Source organism: Hermetia illucens, chromosome 1 (genome assembly GCF_905115235.1).
Source record: "Hermetia illucens chromosome 1, iHerIll2.2.curated.20191125, whole genome shotgun sequence".
NCBI classification, from domain to species: Eukaryota; Metazoa; Arthropoda; class Insecta; order Diptera; family Stratiomyidae; genus Hermetia; species Hermetia illucens.
The window spans coordinates 214,099,035-214,126,041 of NC_051849.1; the positions used below are offsets into that span (position 1 = coordinate 214,099,035).

Consider the following 27,007-nt stretch of genomic DNA (forward strand, 5'->3'; position numbering starts at 1 on the left):
CTATGGTAGAAAAAAAAGACGAGGCAGACCCTGCCTACGATGGAGCGATGGCGTAGGCCAGGACGCCAGACAGCTTTTAGGGATATCGAATTGGTGGACCTTGGCGCAAAACCAGGATGTCTGGAGTTCCTTATTAAGGCAGGCCTAGACCGGATACCGGTTGTTGCGCCGTTGATGAGAAATCTACCCTTCTCATTTCGTACTAACTCATCTAAAGTTCTTGTAGCCAAATAGCTTCCACTGGCATCTCCAAATACCACAGTTTTTATTCGAAAATGTTTTATTACATCCGAAGAAGATAACCGGTAAACTATTCGTTGAAAATCAATGTCCTTGCTGCTCACTTGCATCATCCTATACATCTTCTCTATGTCTCCATTGAGACCAATGCGTTGAGTTCTCCATCTTAGCAAACTTTCAATAATATCCTTTTGAACTGTAGGATACACCAGTAGAATGTCGTTAAGTGGCTTGTCAGTCGATGTTTTTTGGGAAGCATTGAATACAGCTCGGACCTTCGTAGTGGTGCATGGGGACCTCCCAGAAGATTTTTTTCGATATTTTAAAATCGTATGCATCAGAGCCCCTATTCAGAGTGAAATAGGAAGGAACTACTATGAACTGAAAAAGAAAATAAAGCTGGTGCATCACAGGGCAGGGTCCAACACTGTTTCTCCTGTATACCAATGATATACCTTGTTATGAAGAAGCCAAAATAGCGACATTTGCGGACGACGCTGCTATCCTTACCATGGATGAAATTACCGAAGAAGCTAAAAAAAGTTACAAACAACTATTGACAACATTGTAGAATGAGCCAAGAAACTCGATGCTAAGCTCAGCTGGAAAAGCCACATCCTAAAAAAGAAGGACGAGCTAAATGTCAGATACAGACAGAGGTACTGGCTATTGTGGAGGAATTCCCAGCTGACCATTGACAAAAAGCTGCTAATTTATAAGCAGATCCTAAGGCCCATGCGGAAGTACAGCATTCAGTTTGGGGCTGTGCCAAAGAATCAAACCTGAAAGTAATACAAACGTTCCAAAATAAAGTGCCTAGAGGCATAGTAGTCGCTTCCTGGTTTATTCGTAATGAGGATCTACATGTTACGTCAATATAATTTTCCTTGTCGATTTCAAGGTTTGGATATTCAAATTTGAAATTTAAAATTTGACTCGTCAAGCCTTGACCACGAAAGGGAAATTTATCGTTGTGGCTGCGATGCTTTGCTTTGCCGCGCTACATGGCTGGGGAATTTTGTTCTTGGCAGGGCAAAAAAAGAGGAAGAAACGGGGGCGAGTGTGTCGGCACGATTCGAGGCAAGCAGACGTGGAGTTTTTATTTAGAGACAACAACGGTCAAATGCTCATTTTCACTAGTTGTTTTCGCGAGCATATTTTTCATTGAAGACGCGGAAATTCTTCGTATCATCTTTCGTGATTAGCGCGGGGAATTGTACTAATGGAGAAAAAAAAATTCTTTGTGTCCTGGCACCGATCGCTGTCCAATCGGTAAATTCTCTAAAATAAATAATATTTTCGAATTTTGGCCGGTGTTTGGTCTCGTTGGTGGCACTCGTCTCAGTACGCAAAAGCATCGTCGGCGTTTACTAGCCGGAACAGCTTCCGACTTTGTGTAGGCAGGCGTCAGAGAGACGTGGAAAGTTCACCAAGCGCGCAGTCGATAGAAACGTGAATTTTGCCGACTCCGGTCCGCCAGATGTCGGATACTGCGGTCCTTGAAATAACGGTATATAAGGAATAAAAAACTCACTATTAGGCATTAAGAAATAAAATTTGTCTTTTTTCCATTACGACAGGAACGAAGTTTTTTTCACCAGATACCCGGATTTTTTTTATTCCTTGAAGTTGGTAAAGTGAGAAACCAGATCATGAGCTTTCACCATGTGCAGGAAAAGACTGAGATGAGTGATCCAAAGATAAACAGGTACGATATCAGCTTCGGAGGCGGACGGTTTTGCAGAGCTACATATTCGAGGTGGCGCTTCGACATCCCGCTTCCAAGATCAGCTACCCTGCTCAAAGTCGGCCCTCAGTACCCCATCGTTTCAAGTAAACTCTTTCGAAACTCTTTTAGCGAAAGTTACCAGCGCCAAATTACTAACTGCAACCTCGGTATCGGTCCCATCATCATCGCGCGGTAAAACCAGGCACTTTTCAAAGGCTAAGGCCCAAGTCTCCTACACAACCATCTTCTTGGATATTACCAGAACATCAAATAGGTATGAACAAGCCACACCTAAATACCACCATATATACCAAATTTGTCCTCTGTAAGTAACTTTTATAAAATAAATTACATAATTGATTTTGCTCTAGCCTCCCCAGGACGACGTCAGTTATCCCATTTATATAGGGTTCCCTCCATAATGTTGGAAACGGCAAGGGGGAAACGTTTAGGTTGAGGTGAGCCTCCGCAAGGCCACTTTGTCATCTGGCCCCCCTTGAAGAGGAAAGGAAGACGGAGGTCACTAGTCGCGTAGATGCCTGAATCCGCTCAGGGCTAGATCTTCCCCATCTGTGTCTCTGTGTCCTGACAGGGTAGCAATATTTAAGAACCAAGAATCTAGGCCCTCATCTTGCTGTTGGCATTCCGGTTCCTTAACGACGGGCAAACCTGTTAGGAGAGTTTACTTGGTTGAAAGCCTTGGTGACCATGTTGGTGCCAAGGTGATACAACGCCGTACTCTCTTCGTAATAACCTGAAAGTACAGTTGGCTATGAAGTCATCAAAGACCAAGCAATTAAACATAGCCAACGACTACGATCACATGACAATTGACTGATGACACTATAATGAGACGACTGGCAAGAGTGGAGCCAAACGACTTGCTAAAATAAATGACGCCTAAAGATATAAGCTGCTGAGGAACTGGCTGCCAACTAAAGTGCTAACTAAAGTGCTGGGGTGGATCACTGAGGCGGCTTTAATGGGTAAAAATCCGACACTCTTAGGGATGGTGAAGCCCCATTTGGCCCGATCCAACATCATGCGGATGTGGATCCCCCATATTCCAAACAATAATATAGCTTTAGCCTAGCTCAGGCTCAAACTATAGACGGTTTAATTTGGATATAAGTCGCACCCTTGTCGTGTGTTTGCAATTATATAAAGGAGCGTTTCCCACCTGTTGCTACTTTCGGTCAAGCTGCTCCCAGGACAGAGGTATGGCAGCATCTAATGAGTTGCCTCTGCCCTGGATGAAACCATTAGTCCTTGTTTTTGAATGCTTCGGTGCTTTGCCCCAAAAGAGGGGTCCGTGGACCAAAAAACCTGGGACTAAGTTGCTCTCCATTTGATTCGCTCCAACATCATGTGGATTTGAGCTTAGAATCCCCCATATTCCAAACACCCGAAGTTAATCTTTAGAAGATTTCCAGCTCTTAAAAAAAAATCATAAGATATTTTAACGAAAAAAAAGGCAATAGGAGGGCTCGCACAATTTTCGACCCCGGGTTCAGTTTTTCCACATGATTTTCACTCCGCGACCGGATTTTTTCTCTACGGTACCATTAACACATTACCCGCTCTGGACGAAGTTTTCGAGGGTTAGGTTGAGAAAAGATCCTACCAGTGGCTTAGGAAGGACAACCTGGCACGTGGTGAAATTCACGTGAACTCCCATGAAATCGTATAATTTTTCTAATTTTATTAAAGTTTTTCCATTCCCGGCCTGGGGTGAGTTCCCGCTTTGTCTCACTTTTCGACGAACCTGGATTTTACGCTTGGTTTTAAGAAGTGGATGAAATACACAAAAATAAAAAATCTATCGCGTGTATGCACTGAAAATCGACCTTTTTTGGATGAAAATAAGGCTTTATTTTAATTAATTAATGAATTCACATTTTATTAAAGATATTGTCCATCGCATGCGATCACTTTTCCTCACCTGCTTTGGTGGCATTGGCTGGTCCTTTGAGGCCAAGAAACAATCAAACGAATTTTTGATACCTTGCGCAGAAGTAAAGCGTGGTCCAATGGGCGCGTTTTACATCGAAGAAAATAATGGTAGCCGGTTGACACCAAGTCTGTTGAATGGGCGGATGAGGTAAAACTTCTTAGTCACTATCCTCCAGGTAATTTTTAACCAGTATAACAACTTGTGCCCGAGCAGAGGCATAAACAAAAATTACAGACTCGTGCCTGGTTGCATATTCCTGCCATTTTTCTATTAACGCTCGCTTCAAACGAATCGGTTGTTGTCGATACAGTTGTCCCATAATGGTTCCACCTGATTTCAGCAACTCGGGAAATCAGTCCCTTCTGATCCCACCAAATACAGAAAATTTTCTTAGAGACGCGTATATTCGGCGTTGCCATCGATGTGCCTGGTTGGTCGGGCTTCAAATACGATCCCTTGCGTTTCGGGTTATCATATTGTATCTATTTTTCGTCACCTGTAATAATTCGATGCAACAGCGACTTTCGTTTGTAGCGTTCGATATGCTTTTCAGACATGCTTAATTGCCTTTCAACATCTTTTGGGTTCAGTTCATGTGGGGCCCAATTTCCTACCTTGTAGATGAACTCCAATGCTTTCAGATGCCTGGAATGGTTGCCTGTGTCACGCCTAGAGAGGAGTGAGATCATCTTGCGTTCGGAACGAGTTTTGACTGAGGAAGGTCTTTAATTCTTCGTCTTCAAATTGTTTCTCTTGACCGGGGGGCTATTTGCCCTTAGTGTCAAAATCACTTTCGAAACAATCAAACCATTCAAAACACTATGTTCTGGATAGCGCATGATCGCCATAAACATCTACCAGCAAACGATGACTTTCGGTAAAAGTTTTTTTTTGACATAAAAGTATCCTTCCCGCAAATGCTGTTTTTTCCCCCAGTTTTCTAAGTTTTCCATTCATCATCATCAACGGCGCAACAACCGGTATCCGGTCTAGGCCTGCCTTAATAGGGAACTCCAGACATCCCGGTTTTGCGCCGAGGTCCACCAATTCGATATCCATAAAAGCTGTCTGGCGTCCTGGTCTACGCCATCGCTCCATCTTAGGCAGAGTCTGCCTCGTCTTCTTTTTCTACCATAGATATTGCCCTTATAGACTTCCCTGGCTGGATCATCCTCATCCATACGGATTAAGTGACCCGCCCACCGTAAACTATTGAGCCGGATTTTATTCACAACCGGACGGTCATGGTATCGCTCATAGATTTCGTCATTATGTAGGCTACGGAATCGTCCATCCTCATGTACGGGGCCGAAAATTCTTCGGAGGATTCTTCTCTCGAACGCGGCCAAGAAGTTTTCCATTGTCTAAAAGAAATATGACGTAAGCAAATTGTCTTTGTGGCATTGACAGGTAATTGATGATGCTTCAAAATGACTTAATATGTCATTGCAGTATTGCAACGCATGTGATAGTTGCGCCGTCTGTTGTAAAAGTTCGGTTTTCAGTACATACACCCCAAATATCAGGAACAATTTTTGTGTTTTGTAGCCATTTAGACAACATTTTCCCTTCTTTTGCGTGTTTTTTTTACCTAAAAATTCAATAACTGCCAGACAAACATAGCATTCCAGCGATACCGAAGTGACGCAAATGATACGATACTGTCCCTACGATTATATATTCGCATCTATACGTAATTTACTTGACGATCATTATTTTCCGGCCGATTATCTTCAATTCCGATACGGTTCCATTACATAACTGCAAGGAAAAGTGTGTGGTAAGTCTTTTCCGCTCAATCTGAGGCAAACTATTAACTTTAATTGTGGCAATCCACAGATAAATGAAAGGCAAAGACAGATTTGTATATCCTGACCTCGGATTAAATGGGAATATTTTCCCCCTTTACAAACTGAAGGCCGGGAAAATGTGGAAAATTCAAATGATCTCTTGTTCATTGCCGTTGCGGAGTTTAATTTTAGTATTCAATCTTCCTTTTGTTTGCAATTTCAATATTAAATTGAGAGCTCCTCCTTTCAACGGACCAAGTCTTTATCATATTTGAATTGACCTATCTTTGGCCGCGAATTAATTTATCAAATAAACAAGGAATCGTCCAAGGCGTAGCTAGTTCTCTGCACTGTTCCATTGGGGACCATGCCGCCAGGCTTGGCATACCCTACAATTGGCATTGCTGAGAAGAGGGGAAACCCTCATGCACTTTCTCTGGGATTGCCCAGCTCTAGCTAGAGTCACGCTATGGATACTGAATGGTTTACTCTTTGGGGACCTCAAAGAGATTTCTAGCTGCTTTTCTTCGTGAAAGCTACAGGCTGGCTCTGAAGATCCGAGCCCTCTGAACTCTGACTCCTTGCTCTCATAGCAGCAGTCACATTGTTAGGAACTTGTGGCCTCAAAACGGCGCACCACAGCGCTAAATGGGCTCCTCGGAGCGGCTAGTGATACCTACCTACCTACCTTAAACACAAAATAATTTTGCGAGTTGTAAATTTAACTTCAATGCCAGGTTAATGCCCTACCATATGATGGCGGCGAGAATGTGGATCGATGTTTTAAAGATCGAATCCGCTGGCACTGTCGTAAACTCAGTTATGAACCTAGTGACGACAGCCTGCGGAGGACACTCAACGGTGTCAAGCCTTCTACGTATTGGTGGGCGGCTAGCATTGTCGATATTGTCATAATCTTCGCCGTTGAGCATGGCGTGCAGGGTATAGATCAACTAAAGGGAGACTCCTCTGCTCGATAAATAGAAAGCAAAGCTGGCAGCTGACAGGAGCTAGCCAGCGTAGGAATGGGGATGCGTGTGGACTCGGTTATGAGGTCTTGTGTCTGACTTTGATTCTCAACACACTTTCTCGTGACTTCTTCGGGAATAGCAGAAGGCGAACTCTTCGTCCATCAAACAGAACCTCAATAAGAATAGTGTTATGGTCGCTATCATAAGGAAGAATCTGTAGTTTCCGTTGAAGATTCCTAAAATTAAAGATCAGGCGCGCATGAGCAATGCACAATTCCAGATAGAAATTTCCCTTGGGCCAGGTTGGACTCTCTGACCCGTATAATTTGGATTTACATTCTATCTGGTATTGCTCTATCCAAGATTTGAGGAATACTTCTCTGGGATTGTTTGTGGCGTTTAGCCACGAGGTATGCTTAGCATTCAAGTCGCCCGCTATAATATAATAATTATCCAACCCATTCAGTTCGAGTACGGTATACAGAGAATGAATTCCTCCCTGAACTTGGCTCGGTTGTTTCCCACTGCACAGACTAATAGGATGTATAAATTCCCTCCTCTAAGCAGTGAAAACATAAAACAAGAGAATTCTGACCTATTATTGTGTCTGAACCGATAATGGCGACCGACAAGTATTCCGGTACCACCTCCCCCATCACAATTTCGTCTATCGTTCCTCACGAATTCAAAATTCTTGAATGTTATCGAATGCCCCGGACTGACAATGTCAGGCTGTTGCCTGGCTGTAAAATCAAGGAGCCCAGCTCTTCGGTGGATTCCTACGATAGAATTCACATTAATCGTGATGATCCGTACACCATCCAGCGTTAGCGTTGTGACTACAGACCTAGTGGCGGGCATACTGTTTGTGTAAGCATTCTGTTAACTGTTTATTTTTGTGTTGTTTACGTGTAGGGTATGCTGCATGCACACACATGGTTAGTATTTTATTGAGGATGGTGTTCATCCCGCCACTTGTATCTTGTTGGGGTTTCTTAGTTCCGCCTTGTCGGACTACTTCTGCAAACGGGATACCCGGGATAATGGGTCCAACGCCGCTGACACCTTCGTCCTTTGGGTCGATCTCGGTGCCTGCTGCCTTGTGACTTTAAGATTGCGGTATGCAGCACATCCACGGTACGAACCCGGGTGCTCTCTGCTTCCGCAGTTGACACAGAAGGTTTTTTCCTTGCCCTCTGCTTCAGTCTACGAACATTCAGCTGCAGCATGCCCTTTCCCGTACTTTACACATTGCAAGGTCATTTAGCAGTTCACTGCCGAGTAACCATAGCGCTGGCATCTTCGGCATCGGACTATTTCGCCCCTCAGCAGCTGCTCAAAACGAATTGTCTGGTAATTAAGAGACCTGATGCCGATCAGATCGCTTTCTCGACTCTACGAGCTTCGTTTTTCCAAAACGGACCTAATCGTACTAAAACGCGACACTGAGAGGAATTTGATCTCAGTTCCCGTCCCTCGGAGCTTTTTAAGCACCTCATTGGGCTCTTCTTTCGCATCCAAGCCTATCAGAAGGAAGGTTTGCACCTTTTCTTCCTTTGCTGTGCAGGTGAAGTGAGGAGTCATCACTCGTTCGAGGACCTTCATTGCTTTCTTGTAATCCAATATATGTTTACATTTGATTTGGACTCTCTCGTCCCCCGATTTTTTGAAAATAAAATTCGACCGCCCCCCGCTCCCATTAAGTAGAGTGGCTAAATCTTTACCACTTAATTCATAAACATAAATGGGGGGCACCCTTTTTCCCCTTTTATTTATTCCAGATGCTACTTGTGGCCTTGGCCGGACCATTTTTTAAATTTTCAGTACTACTTATGTTATGCTTTTCATCAGTTGTCATTTTTTCTTAATTTTTGTTTTTCTTTTTGGTCTAGCCCGCCACCCGTCAGCGTCTCGCCACTCATTCCCGTCAAACAGCTGACAAGTCAAAAAAAGATTTTTTTGACAAAATTTTTGGGGGAAAAGAAACTTAAATAACAAATGTAACTTGAAATAAGTTTTAAATAATATTATATTAAGTAAAGTTCTTACTGTCTTTTTATATTATTAATAAAATTTAATTTAATTGAAATTGTAAAATTCTTTATATTAATAATGTTGCATTAGCATCACCACATGCTTCCTCCAGTGCATCATCGACGCCCGCCACCGCTGAACCGCAGGCCTTTCCAACCTCATATCGCCCAAGAGGCCTCCAATTGAACGTCGCCTTGCCGCCGAAACAGCTGTTCGTGTCAAGGCTAGCGTACTTCACCACGTCCGCCGAAATTCTGGCCTAGATCAGAAGCAAAGTCAACTCAAATTTGTCACCTCTTTCGTGTGTGAAGCCGACAAAGGATGGCCCTCCTAACCGAGGGATAGCTTCCTTCAAAGTGACATATCCCCACGACTTCGATGCTATCGTCCAAGCTTCCTTTGGCCACAGGCGGTCTTCGTCAAACCGAGGACTAAGCTTCGTGAAAATTTTCGGCTCGCCCACCTGCTTCGCCGAACTTAAATCATTCCGACAACTATATAATAATAATAATCGTTGGCGCAACAATCCATGTTGGATCAGGGCCTTGAAGTGTGTTAGAGCACTTCATTCAAAACCGTAACGGTACACTAGGAGGCAATGTGGTCAGCATTGCGCTCGCCCGAGATTATTACCTTGATTTGACTCAGGTACTCATTCACAGCTGAGTCGACTGGTATCCGACGTCAAATCACGATACAAATTCCACTACCACCAGTGAGATTTGAACCGCGACCTTCCGTACGACACCCTTGCGCTCTAACCACTCAGCTATCCGGACACAACTAGATATTTTATCAAAATGTAAGGGGTCTAAGAACCAAGCTGGCGAATTTCAAACTGTCTGCCTTAGAATTCCAACATCATGACATCTGCATTTCTGAAATCTGGTTGGATGACAGGATTTTAGATTTTGAGCTCCTCGAAGGTTACTCTGTCTTTCGTTGTGACAGAGGCTGCGCTGCCCTTGGCAAGACAACTATCGGTGGGGCCTTAAAAGCTGTTAAGTACCCTCTCTGTACCGAAATCATATTTTCTTCCTCCTCATCCACCTACGGTTCTGTCACCATACGAATCATTCCGCCAAACCTATGCCCCTTTATCATATTGTGTGTATATTTTCCCTGCCTCAGCCTGCCTTCTCTGTACGAGGATTTCTTCGACAGATTATCAGAGGTCCTAATCGTTTTGTTTCCCTCACTTCCTTTCATTCTCTGTGGCGACTTTAATCTACCCTGGCTTCTCAGCTAACTTCCCCCTACTATCTTGTGATTTACTCTACCGGTAATTTTCTTCAGTGTATGTTCCCCCTCCGTCCTCCGAATACCTCCCGATAGTCGACGTAGCTTGCCCCGCGTCGCCTACCATTGCCCTTTTTACCCTTACCCTTGCCAAGTACCTCATTGGCAAACTTGATGACAATGTTGGACCTGGCTACGATGGTCTTCCAAACCTCTTTTTATTCTGGTACTGGTTTACTGGTAAATCCATTTTTCTTCTTTTATCCCTTATTTTTAACAAAAGCCTCCAAGTGAATCATTTTCCCGGCTTGTGGAAAGAGGCTCTCATCATCCCCATACACAAAAGTGGCGATCGTACGCTTGCCGAGAATTACCGTCCCATTTCACTGCTCTCCTCCTGTTCCAAAATCCTGGAAAGATATGTCAGCGATTGGTTGTTCGACCACTTTGGCCACCATATAGTGAAAGAGCAACACGGCTTCATTAAGTGTATGTCTACTGCCTCCAACCTGCTTGACTTTACCAACTTTGTCGCCAAATGCGTAAATTCACGGCAAGAAGTACATACCATCTACACTGACTTCGCTAAAGCCTTCGACACCGTAAATCACAAGATACTTCTATCCAAACTATCGTCTCTAAGCGTTCCCATACCACTTGCTTTATGACTTGCCTCTTACCTTTCCAAGCGATCCTGTCGCGTCCCTTTTGATGGCTGGACTTAATGTCCGCCAAGAGGACAAAGTTAATTCTGCCGGACGAAATTTCGTCAGAGGAGGAGGGAACCACGGGCCTTACAACTATGATGGAGGGCAACTCGATCCTGCTCATGCGAATTGCGGAGCTGGAGTAGGAGAAGGCCGACATGGCCCAGCAATTGGAGTGCCAGTTGGCACTCATCGAACAACTGCAGCAGCAGATGGCTGATCTGCAAACAGTCAACATGGCCGGGAAGCAGCCGGTCCATCAACAGCGGGAGCAACAGCAGCAGCTACTTATACAACAGCGGCAACAACAGCAGGAACAAAGGAAGCAACAGCGACAACAGCAGCAGAACGAAGAAGATGATGGCATGTGCCCGGAAGTCATCATCGAGGAGGAGGAAGGAGACCCCTTCAACTTCGTGGTACGGAAGAAAAAGGCATCCAATAGAACTAAGGTTAGTGCCACTTTTGTAAGTGCCCCACCAATAACCCCACAATCCTCTCCCCAAGTAGTCACCCCCAAGAAACTTAAAATTCCCCCGATAACTGGGTACAAACTGAATGTACCGCAGTTTTTAAAACTAATCAAGGAAAAGGGTTGAAAGCAACCCTGAAAAACACGAGGGCTGACAGGACCCTCATGTACGCCGAAACGGTTGAAGATCACGCCGCGATTTTCGCTCTTATAAGAGCGAAAGGTTTGCACGCCACCACCAGCACCCCACCAACCTTGAGAAGTAAATCCCTGATCATTCGTGGTCTCCAAAATCCGACGCTCCTTTCGAGCCCTCCTAAGAGCTCAGTGAAGTATATAAAGTTAAATATATCTTCACCAAAAGATTTCGCTTGAGAAAGTCAAGCCAATCCAAGAAGTACAGTGCCACAACTACCAGAATTTCGGGCACATCGCCACCAACTGTTCTATGTATTGTGCACAGGTGCGTGAAGTGCGCAAAAAACATGTCCGCGGGGAACTCCCACACCATCGGCGGAGACGCCGCATTGCTGCAATTGCGGCCAGACCAGACATCCTGCTAACTACCGTGGATGCCCGGCATACAAAGATATGGTTGCCAGAAGGGAAGCTGGCAGGGCAAAAAAGAATGCGGAAACCGCAAAAACCGAGCAAACGGTGACACAGATGTCACAAAGCTTGTCCCGGCCAGGCGTATCGTACGCCCAAGTAGCTAGGAAAACTCTTCCTAGAGCTGCAGAACCTCAAGCTCCACAAGGCAACAAACTGGCCTTCAGGAACTTGGTCGAAAGTCTCGCTTCCACCCATCGGAGACTCATCTAAACCATAGACACCGGATATAGCACTATTCGGCATAACAGCAACACGGGCGCTGCCCTTCTAGTCGAAAAAGACTACCATTTTGAGGAAGTCGTCATCGATGAGTTACTAGTCTGTTCCGCTGCAGCGGCAATAGTGAAAACTAACGATAATAAGCGGATTTTGGTAGTTTCCGTTTATATCAAATGCAATTCCTGAAGTGAGCAACTGCGCCATGACTTAAGTCTTGGGCGATCTCCAGTTAAAATCAAAATATCTTATCTTCGGTGGCGACTTTAACTTACGGCACAAATCCTGGGGCGATAAGGCAGAAAATTTAAATGGGAAAACCCTGTACAACTGGATCTACGACCCTTTCACGCCAGCCAACCTTGAGGTGGTCTCGCCGGATTCGCCGGCAAGACCCGCTAGTCAATCTATCATTGACTTTTTCCTGCTGTCTGATGAAACCAAGCAAAGTTTTCAGGTAACTTCCTGTAAAACTTTGCCAGGCATGTCCGACCATTTTGCAGTTGAACTCAATGCAATGGCCTCAACTTCACGACTGCAGAAGCGAGTTAAGGTAACCATCAGATCTTTCGTCCACCACAAGTCAGATTTAGCACCAATGCTGAACTTGAAAAAACTCGCTACAGATCGCAATAAGCTAGTGACATTCTGCCAAACGAACTCCTCGGTAAAACCAACGGATTCGCAAATCACAACTCACCGCCTTGACCTCAAACCTAAACAGTAAAAAATCAGCCGGTCCTGACGAAATTCCTAATTTCGTAATTAGGCAACTTCCCTGAGTCTCCATGAAATTTTTGCTGGAAGTATTTAATAACTGCATAAATAATGGCTACTTTCCCACCACCTGGAAAGTAATTAAAATAATTGCGATCCGGAAAAAAGGCGGCTCTTGTGAGCCTTAAAATTTTAGACCCGTATCATTATTGTCCAATCTAGGCAAACTCTTTGAGAGAGCATGGACAATCGGGACTAGTCCAATATTGCAATCTCAAAGAGATTATACCCAACCATCAGTTCGGGATCCGCAGCAAGCACGGAACTCAACATGCACTTAGCTACCTTCACGACACTGTCATAGCAAGACTTAACGTCAATAATAAACCGAACGTAGCATGTGCATTAGACTTAGAAAAGGCCTTGGACTCCGTATGGGTTAACGGACTGATCTACAAACTAATAGATCTTGAGTTTCCAATTCCGATCATTAGAATTGCACTAAGCTTCTTCGAAAATAGGTATTTCTACGTCAGCGTGGGGAATGAATTCTCCGATCTCTTGTCGGTAACATCGGGAGTACCGCAAGGATCCATTTCTGGACCCACCTTTTACAATATCTTCACGGCTGACGTCCCAACTCCCGATACCGGCACCGAACTTATTCAATATGCCGATGATACTCTCATCTTCGCTTCAAGCCTCCACCCCAACAGGGCAGCTAGAGCGGTCGAGAAGTACTTGAAAGACCTCGGCAAATATTACCTGACATGGGGCGTCAAAATTAATGAGGCCAAAACGCAATTCTGCACGTTTCGGAGGAAAGCTAGATACCTAGGTTCTAGAGGAATCCACAGAAAAGCTGAACGTCTAAAAATGAAGATCAGAAACACTATAGCGAGCAATTCCCAGACTATTAAGTACTTAGGAGTTAAACTTCACGAACTCCTTAAGTTCAAGCCACATTTTGAGCTCGCTATCGGTAAGGTGCACTCAGTAGGATCTACTTTCTTCTTCGAAAGAAGGTAGGACTCAGCACCAAGGCCAAACTGACTCTCTACAAGACCCTGATCAGACCCATTATCTGCTATGGAGCGCCCACGTGGATCACTTACTCCACCCGAACCATGTCCAAATGTGAGACATTCGAACGCCGGATTTTAAGGCAGTGTCTTTCCTATAATTGGAAAATCAAGAAGGTTGGAAGAAACGCCGAAGTGTATCGGCGCGCCAAGGTACAACCTCTTCGAGAATTCGTACTCAACTTGGTGGAACAGTTCTTCGAAAGAACGAAGAATCATCCAAATCCCTTCAATTAAATTTAGACGCTCTGGTTCGTTAGTGCTCGACTAATGGTTTAGCGCTAAACGTCAGAAAGTGTCACTCTATGTGCTACTCCCAAAAATCAACACTCACTTCTTTCTCCTACTCTCTTAACGGACATTCCTTATCCCCCCACCCGTTCCCTTTTCTTTAAGAAAAGCTTCCCTCGTGTGGATTACCCCTTTCGCCTCCGCTTTCTGAACCTTTCCTTCCTACAACACCGTAGATCCTATCTGGAGCTGTGCACATTTTTTAAACTTTCCTCAGGTTTGACGGACTGCTCCGCTGATGACATCACCTACCGCCCTGCGTCTTATGACACACGTAGCGCAGACATTTTCAACGTGCCCTTCATAGAGCTCGAAGTCTATTTTCATTCCCCGATTCCTAGGCTTTGCCGAAATTACAACTCAGAACAGTTTGGTCCTTTTAACTTCTGTGTGTGGTTTTAAGCGTAGGATAAGATTATTGCTTTCTCCTCCTTCTGAGGACAATAAATAATTGGAGTTTATTCTGTTTGTTGTCCGTTAAATTAAATAAATAAATATTAATTTGTAGAAACGTCCGTTCTGTACAAATGTCAGTCTACTTTTCCTACAACGCCCTACAGCTTGGGTCCTTTGACTCTAGTCTGCTTCTTTAGTTTTAAGCGTAAGGTAAGCTATTTATTAAATAAATTCCGAGCTCTCCAGGTCCGGGGAGAATCCCCTCTTTTTCTCAGGGACTTTTTGTGGCCATTCGGACTATATTATCTCTTTCCCCACCTCCTTTAACCGGGTTCTAGCCCGCCTTTGCGGGAGCACATTGCATTTGCATACGATCAAAATCCGGTAAGTTACCAGCGATCATTGAATATTTAGACCGAAATTGCGTTTTTACCTAGAAATTCAATAACTCCCAAACTGGTATTCCATCGATACAGATGTGACGCAAGTGATACGATACTGTCTCCATTTCTACGTAATTTACTTGAAGATAATTATTCGATTATATTTTCATTCTCTCGGGCTAGTCATCTCCGATTCCGATAGGGTTCCATTACATAACTGTAAGGCAACGTGCGTGGTAAGCCTTCTCCGCTCAATCTGAGGCAAACTATTAACTTTAATTGTGGCAATCCACATCTAAATGAAAGGTAAAGATAGATTTGTATATCCTGACCTCGGATTAAATGGGAATATTTTCCCCTTTACAAGCTGAAGGCCGGGAAAATGTGGAAAATTCAATTATCCGCCGTCGTTGCGGAGTTTCATTTTGGTATCCAATCTTCCTTTTGTTTGCAATTTCAATATTAAATTGAGAGCTCCTCCCTTCAACGGAGTCTTTATTAGATTTGAATTAACCTATCTTTGGCCGCGAATTAATTTATCAAATAAACAAGGAATCGTCCAAGGCGTAGCCAGTTTTCTACATGAAAGATTCCATCGATGACGGTGCTTATTGCCTGATGTTCAGGGAGTGTTTCACCTGCAAGCCTCAGCCAGTTCCATCTAATATCTTTTCACTCGTAGTGATTCCATTAAATGCGTGATTAAACAAAGCCTGGCCAAAGGCAGCGCCTGATGTACCGAAAGCAGTCTTACTGGCCTAATTGATAATCGTCATTCGAGGGCAATAAAGGCCAGGATAAATAATTTATTTGACTTTTTATTTGTCGATTGCCGCTTCCCAAGGCATGCCGCACCGCGGCCAGTATCTATTCACTGCGTTCGATGCGCTCGCAGGGCCGCCATAAGTCCCGGCCAAACATTCCCGTCATCATTACCTGCTCCAGGCGTGCAAGAACAATTGCAAGGTGAAGCCCGCGAGCGGCGAATCTCATTGGGCACCGACCACATGTTCACATATCCATTACTGTCATGTCGTAAATCTTGCGACCGGGGATAACTCAATGCCGGCCCTGCCTCCTGAGTCCATGCATGGCAAAGAATTATTGAACCATAAACGGAGCCAATGCACTGCTCGGTGGGCGGGGCCCGAGCAACAGGCATCCATTATTGCTGGTGTGGCGATGTGTTGGTGAGTCGTTCACTGGCGGAGATGGAGTGGGCGTGCTCGACGGCCAATCGCGGTGGGTGCTCGGCTCAAGTGAATTATGAGGTGGACTTGCGTGTGGTTGTGTTGTGTTGGCAGTGGAGTGTCGCGCAACACGGCCCCCTCCACGTATGTCAACAATCGGATAACAACAGCGCCATGATGTCAGTATGGGTCCGTTCTTCTCTGGGTTTGCTTGTTTTTTACTGTCATTGCTGCCTAACTGAATTCGTTAAGCGTCTGGTCCTGGTGACATCGTGATGTGTTGTTGTAGTGTTCAGTGTTGAGACTATACCGAGTGCCTCGCACCCTTCATGCGAATTTATCAATTTACTGAAAACAAATAATCCGGGAACTTGATTGATTGGGAAAAATGGTGTCGTATTACAATCACTTGCAATATACGCAGAAACATTCCGCGAACTTGCCGTATCAGCCGTCGCAATCGTGGTTCTCCCCGAACTATCCGCCGCCACCCAATGCCCACCTGTTCAGTGATGTGGACCATCAACATGTGTACTACAGCCCCCAAATATTCCATCAAACGCCGCCGGAATGGCAAACACATGAAAACTACCCGGGCCAGCAAGCTGGTCTCACGCCACAAGGAATACCGTCAAACATCACGTCCGGGGGGGGCAATTCTGAAAATCTCACAGAAGGATTACCGTCACCCCCGATCACCGTGTCCGGGAGCGAGATGTCGAGTCCTGGCGTGCCCAATGGTGCATCGTCACCTCATGCACCGAACAATGCAAGCAACAGTCGCCCGACACCAGATAAAAGTCCGTTTTATGACTGGATGAAAAAGCCTTCGTATCCTGCACAGCCGAATCCAGGTACGTTCCGAAAAACACTTCCTTAATTAAGCTTGGACAGGTAAATTCGAAACAGGTTAATTACTCCACTATCGGGGGTTCCCCACTCTCAGGTCTGGGAAATTTTGAAAAGCCCAAAACGCAGGTAGCTAACCCTCATGCTATGGAACGGAATTAAGATGTCCCGTTGCCGTAAATCAAATCTCTTCTTTGAAATTCAATTGCCTGGAGCAGATAGAGACATAAATCAGCCTGTTTGGCATTTATTCCCGCCATAGGTGTCTGCTCTGAGATGCTCTCCGCTCGTTTATTTACTTGATGGATTCATTCCATATTTACTGTCTCCAAAAAAGAAGAGATCGCGCCATAAAAGCGAAAATAAATCATCTCCAGTCACATCTCAATTATCACAGACAATCTGACCGAATCCCGGTGCATTAAGGGTCTTTGCAACTAAGGCTTGAACTCGGCTCGTCGTATCAGTTGACATTTTATTGAGATCCTCAGCGCGTTTTTTTTGGGTGATATTTAGGCCATTTTAGAATTTTTGCTGCAAATGAAACGCAAACACAACTAAGCGAGTAGACCATGTAGAATTTTTCGATGATCTTTTTTTGGTTTGTTTACAGCGAGGCACTCATGCATTTTGAGTGCAGTCCAAGTCGAGGAATCGTTAGATAGCCTCAGACTAGCCTAGCGCGGCGCTACAAAGAAAGGGAGCAGTCATGGTGACAATCCATCTTAATATGCAAATAAGCCGGAGAACTTGAATCTTCTTCGAATGCAAGAACAATTCCAAGATACTTTCTGGAGCAAGGACATTTGCTAGTCTGACTTTCAATTCGGCCTGAAATTGTTATGCTTGATACCATGTACGCAGGCAATTGAGTGCATATTTCCATCGAGTCTAAATGTTCTTGGAAAAAAAAGAAGTTATCTCCCCTATTGCCTGTCCATTATCGTTGGGTTTTCGTGGAATTATTGGTATCATTATCAACGTGGATGCATATCAGTGGACTTGGGTTACTTATTTTTTTTTTTTTGGTTGGTAAATTGAGTCGAAAAGCGGAGCAAGTAAAATTGAGTGGCATTTTGTCAAAATGTCACTCACTTTTCCTAGATATGATGTGATACTAGGGGTATATCTAAGAAAAGCGGATTTTCTGCAATGAGGAAATTAATTTACAGTGACAGATTGAAGTTAGTTTACTTTAACGTATGGACCGTTTGACGCTACAACCTTTGCCCACCTTTTAAACAAGATATTGATTCCATGTTTATCTATCATTGTTAAGAAGAGAGGGGGAGAAGGGATTCTACTAGTCAATCTTCAAATATACAACCAATCGAAAAGGCTTCTTTTTTGGTTACATTTTTTTTAACCGCATACCCAGCATGTATTTCGCAAGATCTCACATTGATAGAGTTAAAAAAACATGTAGGGCAGTTGAATCCGAGCATGTTAAACTTTGGAGGAGCAAAGGGGGGTAAATACTAAAACTATATTTGTATAGTTGGTATGCATTTCCAGGTTTTATTTTGGCAGAACCCAAGTAATTGGTGTTGACCAGTAAAAAATCCAAGGAACCATAGTTTATTATTAGTCTTTATGCTCTATCGCGCCAGACCTTACCTTTCCAAAGTTTTCGTCTCCATTCTTCTTGGTTGAGTGACTACATCCCCCAATTTTAGAAAACCAGCAGTGTGCAACTTGCGTCGTCCACTGAGGAATTGTTCTGAAGTCCATACTCATTATTGTCCTGACGTCCATACTTGCAATTGTCCGCCCACATACACTGGACCAAGGATTCGCCTGAGGAATGTACTTTGCAAGACCTCGCATTCAAAGAGTTACAAAAAATCACGTAGGGCGGTTGAATCCGAGCAGGTTAAAGTTTGGAGGAGCAAAGGGCGATAAATATTAAAACTATATTTGAAAGGGGGCATCCATTTAGCAGTTTTTGTGAAGTGAGTCATATAGGGCCGACGAGAAGAAAAGAGGGTGGTTTTTACGAACTTTAACGAAAGGGCCCTATTTACCCTTCATCATCATCAACGACGCAACAACCGGTATTCAGTCTAGGTCTGCCTTAATAACGAACTCCAGACATCCCGGTTTTGCGCCGAGGTCCACCAATTCGATATACCTAAAAGCTGTCTGGCGTCCTGACCTACGTCATCGTTCCATCTCAGGCAGGGTCTGGTCTGCCTCGTCTTCTTTTTCTACCATAGATATTGCCCTTATAGACTTTCCGGGCTGGATCATCCGGATTAAGTGACCCGCCCACCGTAACTTATTGAGCCGGATTTTATCCCCAACCTGACGGTCGTGGTATCGCCCCCGTCGTTATGTAGGCTACGGAATCGTCCATCCTCATATAGGGGGCCAAAAATTCTTTGGAGGATTCTTGTCTCGAACGCGGCCAAGAGTTCGCAATTTTTCTTGCTAAGAACCCAAGGACTTGCAAGATCATTGTCTTGTACGGTAAGAACTTTGACCCTGTGGTGAGACGTTTCAAGCGGAACAGTTTTTGTAAGCTGAAATAGGCTCTGTTGGCTGCCAACAACCGTGCGTGGATTTCATCATCATCGTGTTATCGGTTGTGATTTTCGACCCTAGATAGGAGAAATTGTCAACGGTCTCAAAGTTGTATTCTCCTATCCCAATTCTTCTTCCTGTTTGACCAGTGCGGTTTGATGTTGTTCGTTGGTTGGTTTTCGATCCTGACGTTTTTTTTTTTTGGGAGTAGGGTAGGTGAATGCGTTTACGCACAGAGTGTTGGACTCCCGCAACAGCACGCTGGCGGACTACCAATTAAACACCTCCCTGTCATCAGAGAACTAGCCTGGAATCGTTTGACACATTACTTCGGGCTAGCCCTCCCGCTCTCTCGGCTTTGGGAGCCTTCAAATCAGGGAATTCCTTTCACCAACGGGAGGGTAGGGGAGGAAGGGAGTTGTTGTTAGTTCAGGGAAACCCTTACCGTCCGATTCCTCCGTCGGTCGAGTTCAATCTTCTTCATAGTAAGAAGAGCCCGAACATAACGCGCAATACGATTCCAGCTGCCAGCGCTCTTCAGCATCTCTCTGACAATGTTGTCTGGAGAGAGCTCCCCTGCGTCTGCATAAAGCTGCTGGCGGAGGCGGTTCCACCTCTCGTAAGAGAAAAAGGTGTGTTCAGCGTCATCCGCCACTATATTGCAGAGCACACAATCAGGAGATCGCGCCTTCCCAATCCTGTGCAGGTAAGACTGAAAACCTCCATGCCCACTTAGAAGTTGGGTAAGGAAGTAATCAATCCACCGTGTTTTCTGTTCAACCATGGGTCTAATTTGTCGATGAGCCGCGCAGTCCACTTGCTCCTTGGCTCATTTTGCCAAGAAAGTTGCCACTCGCTAAGGGTGCGTTGACGTTCTTCACGGGCAACCACTTCTCTTAAGTTTTCGCCCCTACGGCGATAGATAGCTTTGCGCTCCTTGGCAAGGAGGGCAACGAGGATCACTCCCGCAATCACCATCACAGCCGGTTCGGAGACGGTGTGATTAGCAGACGCCACTCGCAAAGCTCCCCGCCTCTGCACTTGAGCGAGGCGTTTACGATGCACCTCCTTGTCAAGGGCATCAGCCCATACCTCCGCACTATAGAGAAGAACGGACTGCGATGCTGACGTTGCCACCATATATTTTGTCTTGCCTTCATTGATGTGCAGCCCAAGGATCTCCGCCTGCTCTGTCTGGATGAAGGTGGAATGTATATTTCGGGTTGTTCTTCTTATGATGTCGATACCGTCAGCGTAGGCCAGTATTTGGGTGGACTTGAAGAGGATGGTGCCTCTCGCATTTACTTCAGTATCACGGATCACTTTCTCCAGGACGCAGGATAGGGACAGACATGGGGATGTCTTAGACCGTTGTTGATGTCGAATGGTCTTGAGAGTGATCCTGCTGCTTTTATCTGGCCTCCCACATTGGTCAGGGTTAGCCTAGTCAGTCTTATCAATTTCGTTGGGATACTGAATTCTCTCATGGCCGTGTACAGTTTTACCGTGGCTATGCTATCATAGGCGGCTTGAAAGTCGATGAAAAGATGGTGCAACTGATGTCCACATTCCAACAGTTTTTCCACCGCTTGCAGCAAAGAGAAAATCTGATCTGTTGCTGATTTGCTTGGAGTGAAGCCTCTTTGGTATGGGCCAATGATGTTCTGGGCGTATGGGGCTATCCGGCCTAGCAAGATAGCGGAGAATATCTTATAGATGGTACTCAGCAACGTGATACCTCTATAATTGCTGCATTGTGTGATATCTTCCTTTTTATGTATGAGACAGATAATGTCTCGTTGCCAATCGTCAGGCATTGATTCGCTGTTCCATATCTTGAGCACATGTTGATGAACCACTTGGTGTAACTGGTCGCCTCCATATTTAATTAATTCGGCTGTAATTCCATCGGCTCCTGGCGACTTATGATTTTTTAGCCGATGAATTGCACGGACTGTTTCTCCTATACTTGGTGGTGGCAGTGTTTGTCCGTCGTCTTCAGTTGGCGGGACCTCGAACTCGCCGATGTTCTGGTTGTTCAGTAGTTCATCAAAGTACTCAACTCATCGCTCCAATATGCCCATTCTGTCTGGAATCAGATTTCCCTCTTTGTCTCGGCAGGATAAGCATCGTGGTGTATAAGGCTTCATCCTGCTGACTAAAACTTCCGCGCGTTTACAACATTAGGAAAATGACAACAATAAGGTCGCAAATTTCAAATACCCTACTTTTGAGATGCAATCTAACCTGAATGAGAGGCAAACTGGCAATCATTCATCCTTTCATTAGGACTCGTATTCTCTAATCATTTGGGCCTTTCCAAAATACTTGGAGGAAAGAATCTAGATCTGAATTGAAGAGAGGTAAGACCTATTGACAAGTTATGTTCTCCCTTTTCCCTTCCTCAGACATGGATAGTTAAAAAATTCATTTTCAAAGTAGAATGCTCAAAGTAGCGAAAATTGTTTAAGAGTCGTATCCGGTGGGGTCGTAAAGGGAAAATCCGGCTTCACGGTGAAAATTATGTGGGCCACTTTATTATCCCTTCTGCTGTAGCTATTTCGTTGGGTGTCTTTATTTCGACGCTCTGAGAATTTGAGAGAAATGGTCCTCCTCCTTTCCCTCCACATGTCAGGCTTGAATTAGCTACAAATATACGGCACACTTCATGCGTTCATTATTATTTTCGCCTAGGTCATACTGCCGCTAGGGGTTTTGTATCGAGTATACTGCAGGAGCTACCTAAAATTTAACAATGCGTCCGCGAATGAGTCCTTGTCTTGTCTTTAATGTCAGCTCAAATGTCTTCCTGTCTTTCTTTCTGAATTTTCGGCGTCCTGTGTGCATCGTTTCAATATTGAATAGCATTTTGGTCTGTAGAAAGCACCCTCTGTGCAGGTACCAGATTTAGCCACAACTATACAAGAGTTCGTAGGACTATCGCTTCTTGCTAGGCCAGTTTGACAGCTTTAATTTTTGTGTTGGTCTTGCAGATTCCTCTTTAGCTGGAATAAAATTTCCTAGTAGTCGCCTTATTAAAATGCTAAGGTATGTAATACACCAGCGCATTGCCAACATCAGTCCTTCAGCTGAACCAGACAACTCTGTTATGTTATGTGAACAGCATGCGGGACCCAAGCCCAGGTAAAGGCAGAAATTCTAAGACAACGTACTTAGTACAATCTTCAGTAAAACAAGTGATCGGAAAAATTGAGAAAGGAGTAGAAGTGAACGTCCAGCTTGGTTGGGATAGTTCCACCATACTGCATCCCACCTGATTACATCCCTTCGTTTGGGGGCTTTAAAGCAATTGACCTGGTTTTCTAGGTTGGGGGTTCAAAGCGATGAACTTACAACCTATCATCCACCAAAAAACCAAACAATATCTACAGAGAAAGGATGCACAACCCCAGGCAGGATCTATATCACGGAAACGACCATTCAAAAGAATGAATGGCTACGCTCTTGGATTCTGAATTGTTAGATCACTAAACAAATCTGGTGCTGTCAAAGACCTACTTGAAGGTTGGGAACGAGGAGACACATCTCCACGATATATCAAATGGCAACGGTCAACGCTTTAAGCACATTCACAAAAAGACACGGGCCTTCCCAGATGGCATTACCTTCAACAAGATACACCAAAAGATGGTCATCCAGCATGCACGGTGTGACATCATATCGAGGAGCAAACTGAGACTGCATAGTGAGCAACGTCTACAGGAACGCTGAATATACATTACAATATTCTCCGGGAGTAATAAAGCGTGAAAACCTCATCTATAAACCATTTTACCTCATCCCACACTACAAGAAATTAGCTTTATAACGGGCAAGTTTCTCGGTTTCAGAAGGTTAACTAAAATGCTGATCAATCCAGGGTCATCTTTTGGACTAATAGGTCCTAACAACAGAGGGAAAATAAAGCGTCAGAAAAGGACAATTTTATGGCCCCTGCAACTGTGCCTTCAGCAAATGGAGACCATAGTCAATGTGATTTTGAAATAGATATAGATATAGATAAATTCTATAGTTTAATCGGAACCTTTCCTTTTAATAGTTATCTTTTTTAGCAGTTTTTGTGATGTGAGTCATATAGTGCTGACGAGAAGAAAAATGGGTGGTTCTTACGAACTTTAACGAAGGGGCCCTATTTACCCTTGGTTTGACTATTTAAGGTGTAAAACAAAATCTTATTAAAATCGGTTTACTGTCTGTCTATCTTTTTTTTCATCGTTGGGAGGTGAACAGGTTTAAAACCTACTGCTGGCTCCTGTTATGTGAGACTCGCACTCACTAAAACCCCACGGGACTGCTATAAGCATTGCATCGCGGGGCTGGATCAGTTCTTAGCTGCAGCTCATTATTGTTCTCACCCTTTCTTGCTTTCTTCGCAGTTCTTCATGCCTTAGCTGTTGATGAATCATTTTCAGCTCAATTACAGCTTGATTCCAAGCCTTTGTTGACTCCAACATAAACTCCACTATATTTTCAGGTGTTAAGCGCCGGTCTGCGATTGCCTCCAGCCTAGTTCGGTGCGCTGTAAACCTTGGTCACTCAAATACAATCTGCTCCGCATTCTCAGCCACGTTACCACATCTTGGGCAGCATGATGACGATAACCTCCATGTCCTCTTAAAAACTGTGTTAGCTCGTAGCTTAGTTCATCGTGGTTCCTTTCAATCCATCTTCGAATGTGTGGAATGATACGGTAGGTCCAGCGGCCAGTTTGTGCCTCGTTCCATCTCTTCTGTCATTCTGTGATGAATTCCCGCCGTACTAGTTTCCGTCGAAGTACAATAGACTCCCCGATTGCATACATTTTGTCGTAGATACGCCGACCTTCATTCGCCAAGATGTCTATGGGGATTGTCCCTTCCAGTACATAAGCTGCTTCTCCTGATGTTGTTCGATAAGCATTGCATACCCGGAGTGCACTTAGTAGGTACGCCATTCCAAGTTTTCCGCAGTTTGATTTGTTTTCCAGAACAGTTGCCCAAACTGGAGTTGCGTAGAGTAGCACGGAACTAACTATCCTTGAAAAAAGACGACATCGACTGTGTCTTGATCCACCAATGTTCGGTAGTATCCTGGAGATCGTTACAGGGATGGAAGACGCTTTACTTGCAGCGCACTCAATGTGTTTTTTAAAGTTGAGCCTTTTGTCAATCATTACTCCCAAGTATTTAAGCGACTCTTGGGAGTTCATTGTTTGTTCACCAACTTTAATTTTCACGGTTGTGTCCTTCCTTCTTTTGCTGATTAGCACTAGTTTCGTTTTATGTGCAGCAAGTGATAAGCCCGACTTTTTCAAACAGGAATTTATCTCCCATATCGCTTCATTTCAATCTCGTCTAAGCGTTTTGAAACTACTGTTACCCCGATATCGTTCACAAAACCAATGGATGTCGCGCCGTGAGGAAAGCGTAGCTTGAACACTCCATCGTACATAAATAACCACACTAAGGGACCTAAGACAGACCCCAGACATATTGGTCGATATGAGTAGGGGTCACCCAATGGTCTACCTGGCTTCGGAATAAGTGTCAATTTCCATTGCTCGGGAAATTCTTCTTCTTTAAGGCATGCCGTAAAAGCTTGGGCAAACATACCTGGTGCTGTTCTGGCTGCCACTTTCAGGGTGATGTTCGGAATTCCATCTGGCCCTGGGGACTTATTTTCAGCGAATTTCCTTGCTGCATCTAGAATTTCCTCTTCTAGTAATATAGGAATTTCGTCAGGGTTTACATGGACTTTAGGCAGGTTTGTGTAGTTCATATCCTCTGAGAAGAGAGTGTCCACTATCTCTTGTAGTAATTTGGGACAGGTAATCGGTGGGGAACGTTTGCCTTTCAGTGATGACATTACCGACCTGTAGGCTATCTGTCTGTCTGTCGGTCACACGCATTTTTCTCGGAGACTGTTATAGTGATTGCGACCAAATTTAGTGGAAAAGTGAGAACTGTCAACGCTCACGGCATACAGTGAGTAACATCCTTTTACGTCAAGTTTAAGGGGAGATCTCCACACATGCAAAAGGGGGTGTACATTTTTTGTTCACCAAATATAGTCATGTGGGGGGTATCAAATGAAAGGTCTCAATTAGTACTTTTCGAAGCCGGTTCTAGTTTTGACATTTGCTGGAAAGGTGGGGAGTGCGGGGGGTCGAAAATGATCATTTTTTTAACGCACCCATTCTTAGAAACTACCCAACCGAAAAATCTGAAAAAAAGGAGGCTGCCCGATATTGGTTCAAATAAAGTTGATAATAGTATAATACTATAATTTTTCGTAATTGACTGCAAAATCCCCCTTAAGTTCATCTTAGAACCACGGCACAATTTTGCGGTGATGTAGGCTATAACATAGGGCATGATCCTACCGAGTCAGGTGAAAATCGCGCTATTACTAACAAAGTTACAATAGGTCAAAGTTGTCACTTCTGCGACTATGAATGTCAATATCACGTGAAAGTGGATAATCCCACATAATGGATGTATATAATACGTGGTACGTACTAATGGGACAAATGCACACTTAAATGTCTTTATATAAGAATTATACAAGACCTTTCGTACCTGAAGCGTCCAGCTTCCGGTTTTCCGACTTCTTTTCTCTACAATTCATGTGAAGCAGCTTTGTATCAACTAAAATGAACTGCTTACATATGTATGTATAGTTGGTATGCATTTCCAAGTCTTATTTTGCCAGACCCCAAGTAATTGCTATCGACCAGTAACAAATCCAAGGAACTATAGTTTAGTGTTAGTATTTAGGCTCTATGGCGCCAAATCCCCCTTTACGAAGTTTCCGTCTTTACTCTTCTTGGTTGAGTGACCGCGTCCTCCAATTTTAGAAAGCCAGCAGTGTGTAACTTGCGTCGTCCACTGAGGGATTGCTCTGACATCTATACGTTCTATACGGTCTATACAACTTAATATTGTCCGTCCACATTCACTGGACCTAGGATTCACCTGAGGACTCGAAAATTCGAAAGCATTGTGTTGATTTTTTGGTCTCCGCCCTGATTCATAGACGACGACACGCTGTCGTATCATAGGACTGGTTGAAGTAAATGGTAAATTGTTTTTCTTGTTTTTGAAAATTGGGGGGTCCTAAGTCCGCATCAATTTGATGCCGGACCGGAACAAATGGGGAGCAACTTACTCTCTCTTTTTTGGGGCAGAGGTGAGGCAGCGTCTAACGATTTGCCTCCGCACTGGTAAGAAACCGTAAAGCCATCAACGTCTAATATTTTCTAAAGTGTTCATCCGTCATCTGTCTGTTTATAGACGAACTATTTTGTTGTTGTCCTCCGTGAGAGTTGTACCTAAGAACACAGAACTGTCGACTTGTTTGAAGTTGTAATGGCTTGTTGTCGCGCTGTATCTGATTGACTCTGGCTTCTGGTTCACGCCACTTCTCTTCTCTTTGTTTATTTTTTGTGTCGAGATATTTATATTATCCGGATAGACATGGTTCATACAGTAGCGTACAATTTAGATCCACTGGCATTATTCCAGAGAACTGTTGAATATGTTGGAACCTTGCTCTGTTCTAAAACATCTTTTTAGTTGGTCTTGTACCTTTACTTGAGTGTTAGACTGACTCA

The 27,007-nt window shown here is 44.2% G+C and overlaps 1 protein-coding gene and 1 long non-coding RNA gene across 3 annotated transcripts in view; both read left to right on the plus strand.

Annotated features, from left to right (window-relative positions):
• Window positions 1–1,337: 1,337 nt before the first annotated feature.
• On the plus strand, window positions 1,338–8,663 carry LOC119646786. The gene is made up of 4 exons (XR_005248775.1): window positions 1,338–1,750; window positions 1,821–1,948; window positions 2,099–2,243; window positions 8,577–8,663. It is a non-coding gene; the product is annotated as an uncharacterized LOC119646786 (long non-coding RNA).
• Window positions 8,664–15,365: 6,702 nt separating this feature from the next.
• The window catches only part of LOC119646222 (homeotic protein caudal), a 67,574-nt gene continuing 55,932 nt past the window's right edge, over window positions 15,366–27,007 (plus strand). Inside the window, exon 1 of one of the 2 annotated variants that reach the window (XM_038046609.1) lies at window positions 15,366–16,877. In XM_038046609.1, coding sequence (XP_037902537.1) covers window positions 16,412–16,877 — 466 coding nt within the window. In that variant the 5' untranslated portion in view covers window positions 15,366–16,411. The remainder of the gene's footprint in view (window positions 16,878–27,007) is intronic. The other variant, XM_038046610.1, reaches the window with a different exon arrangement.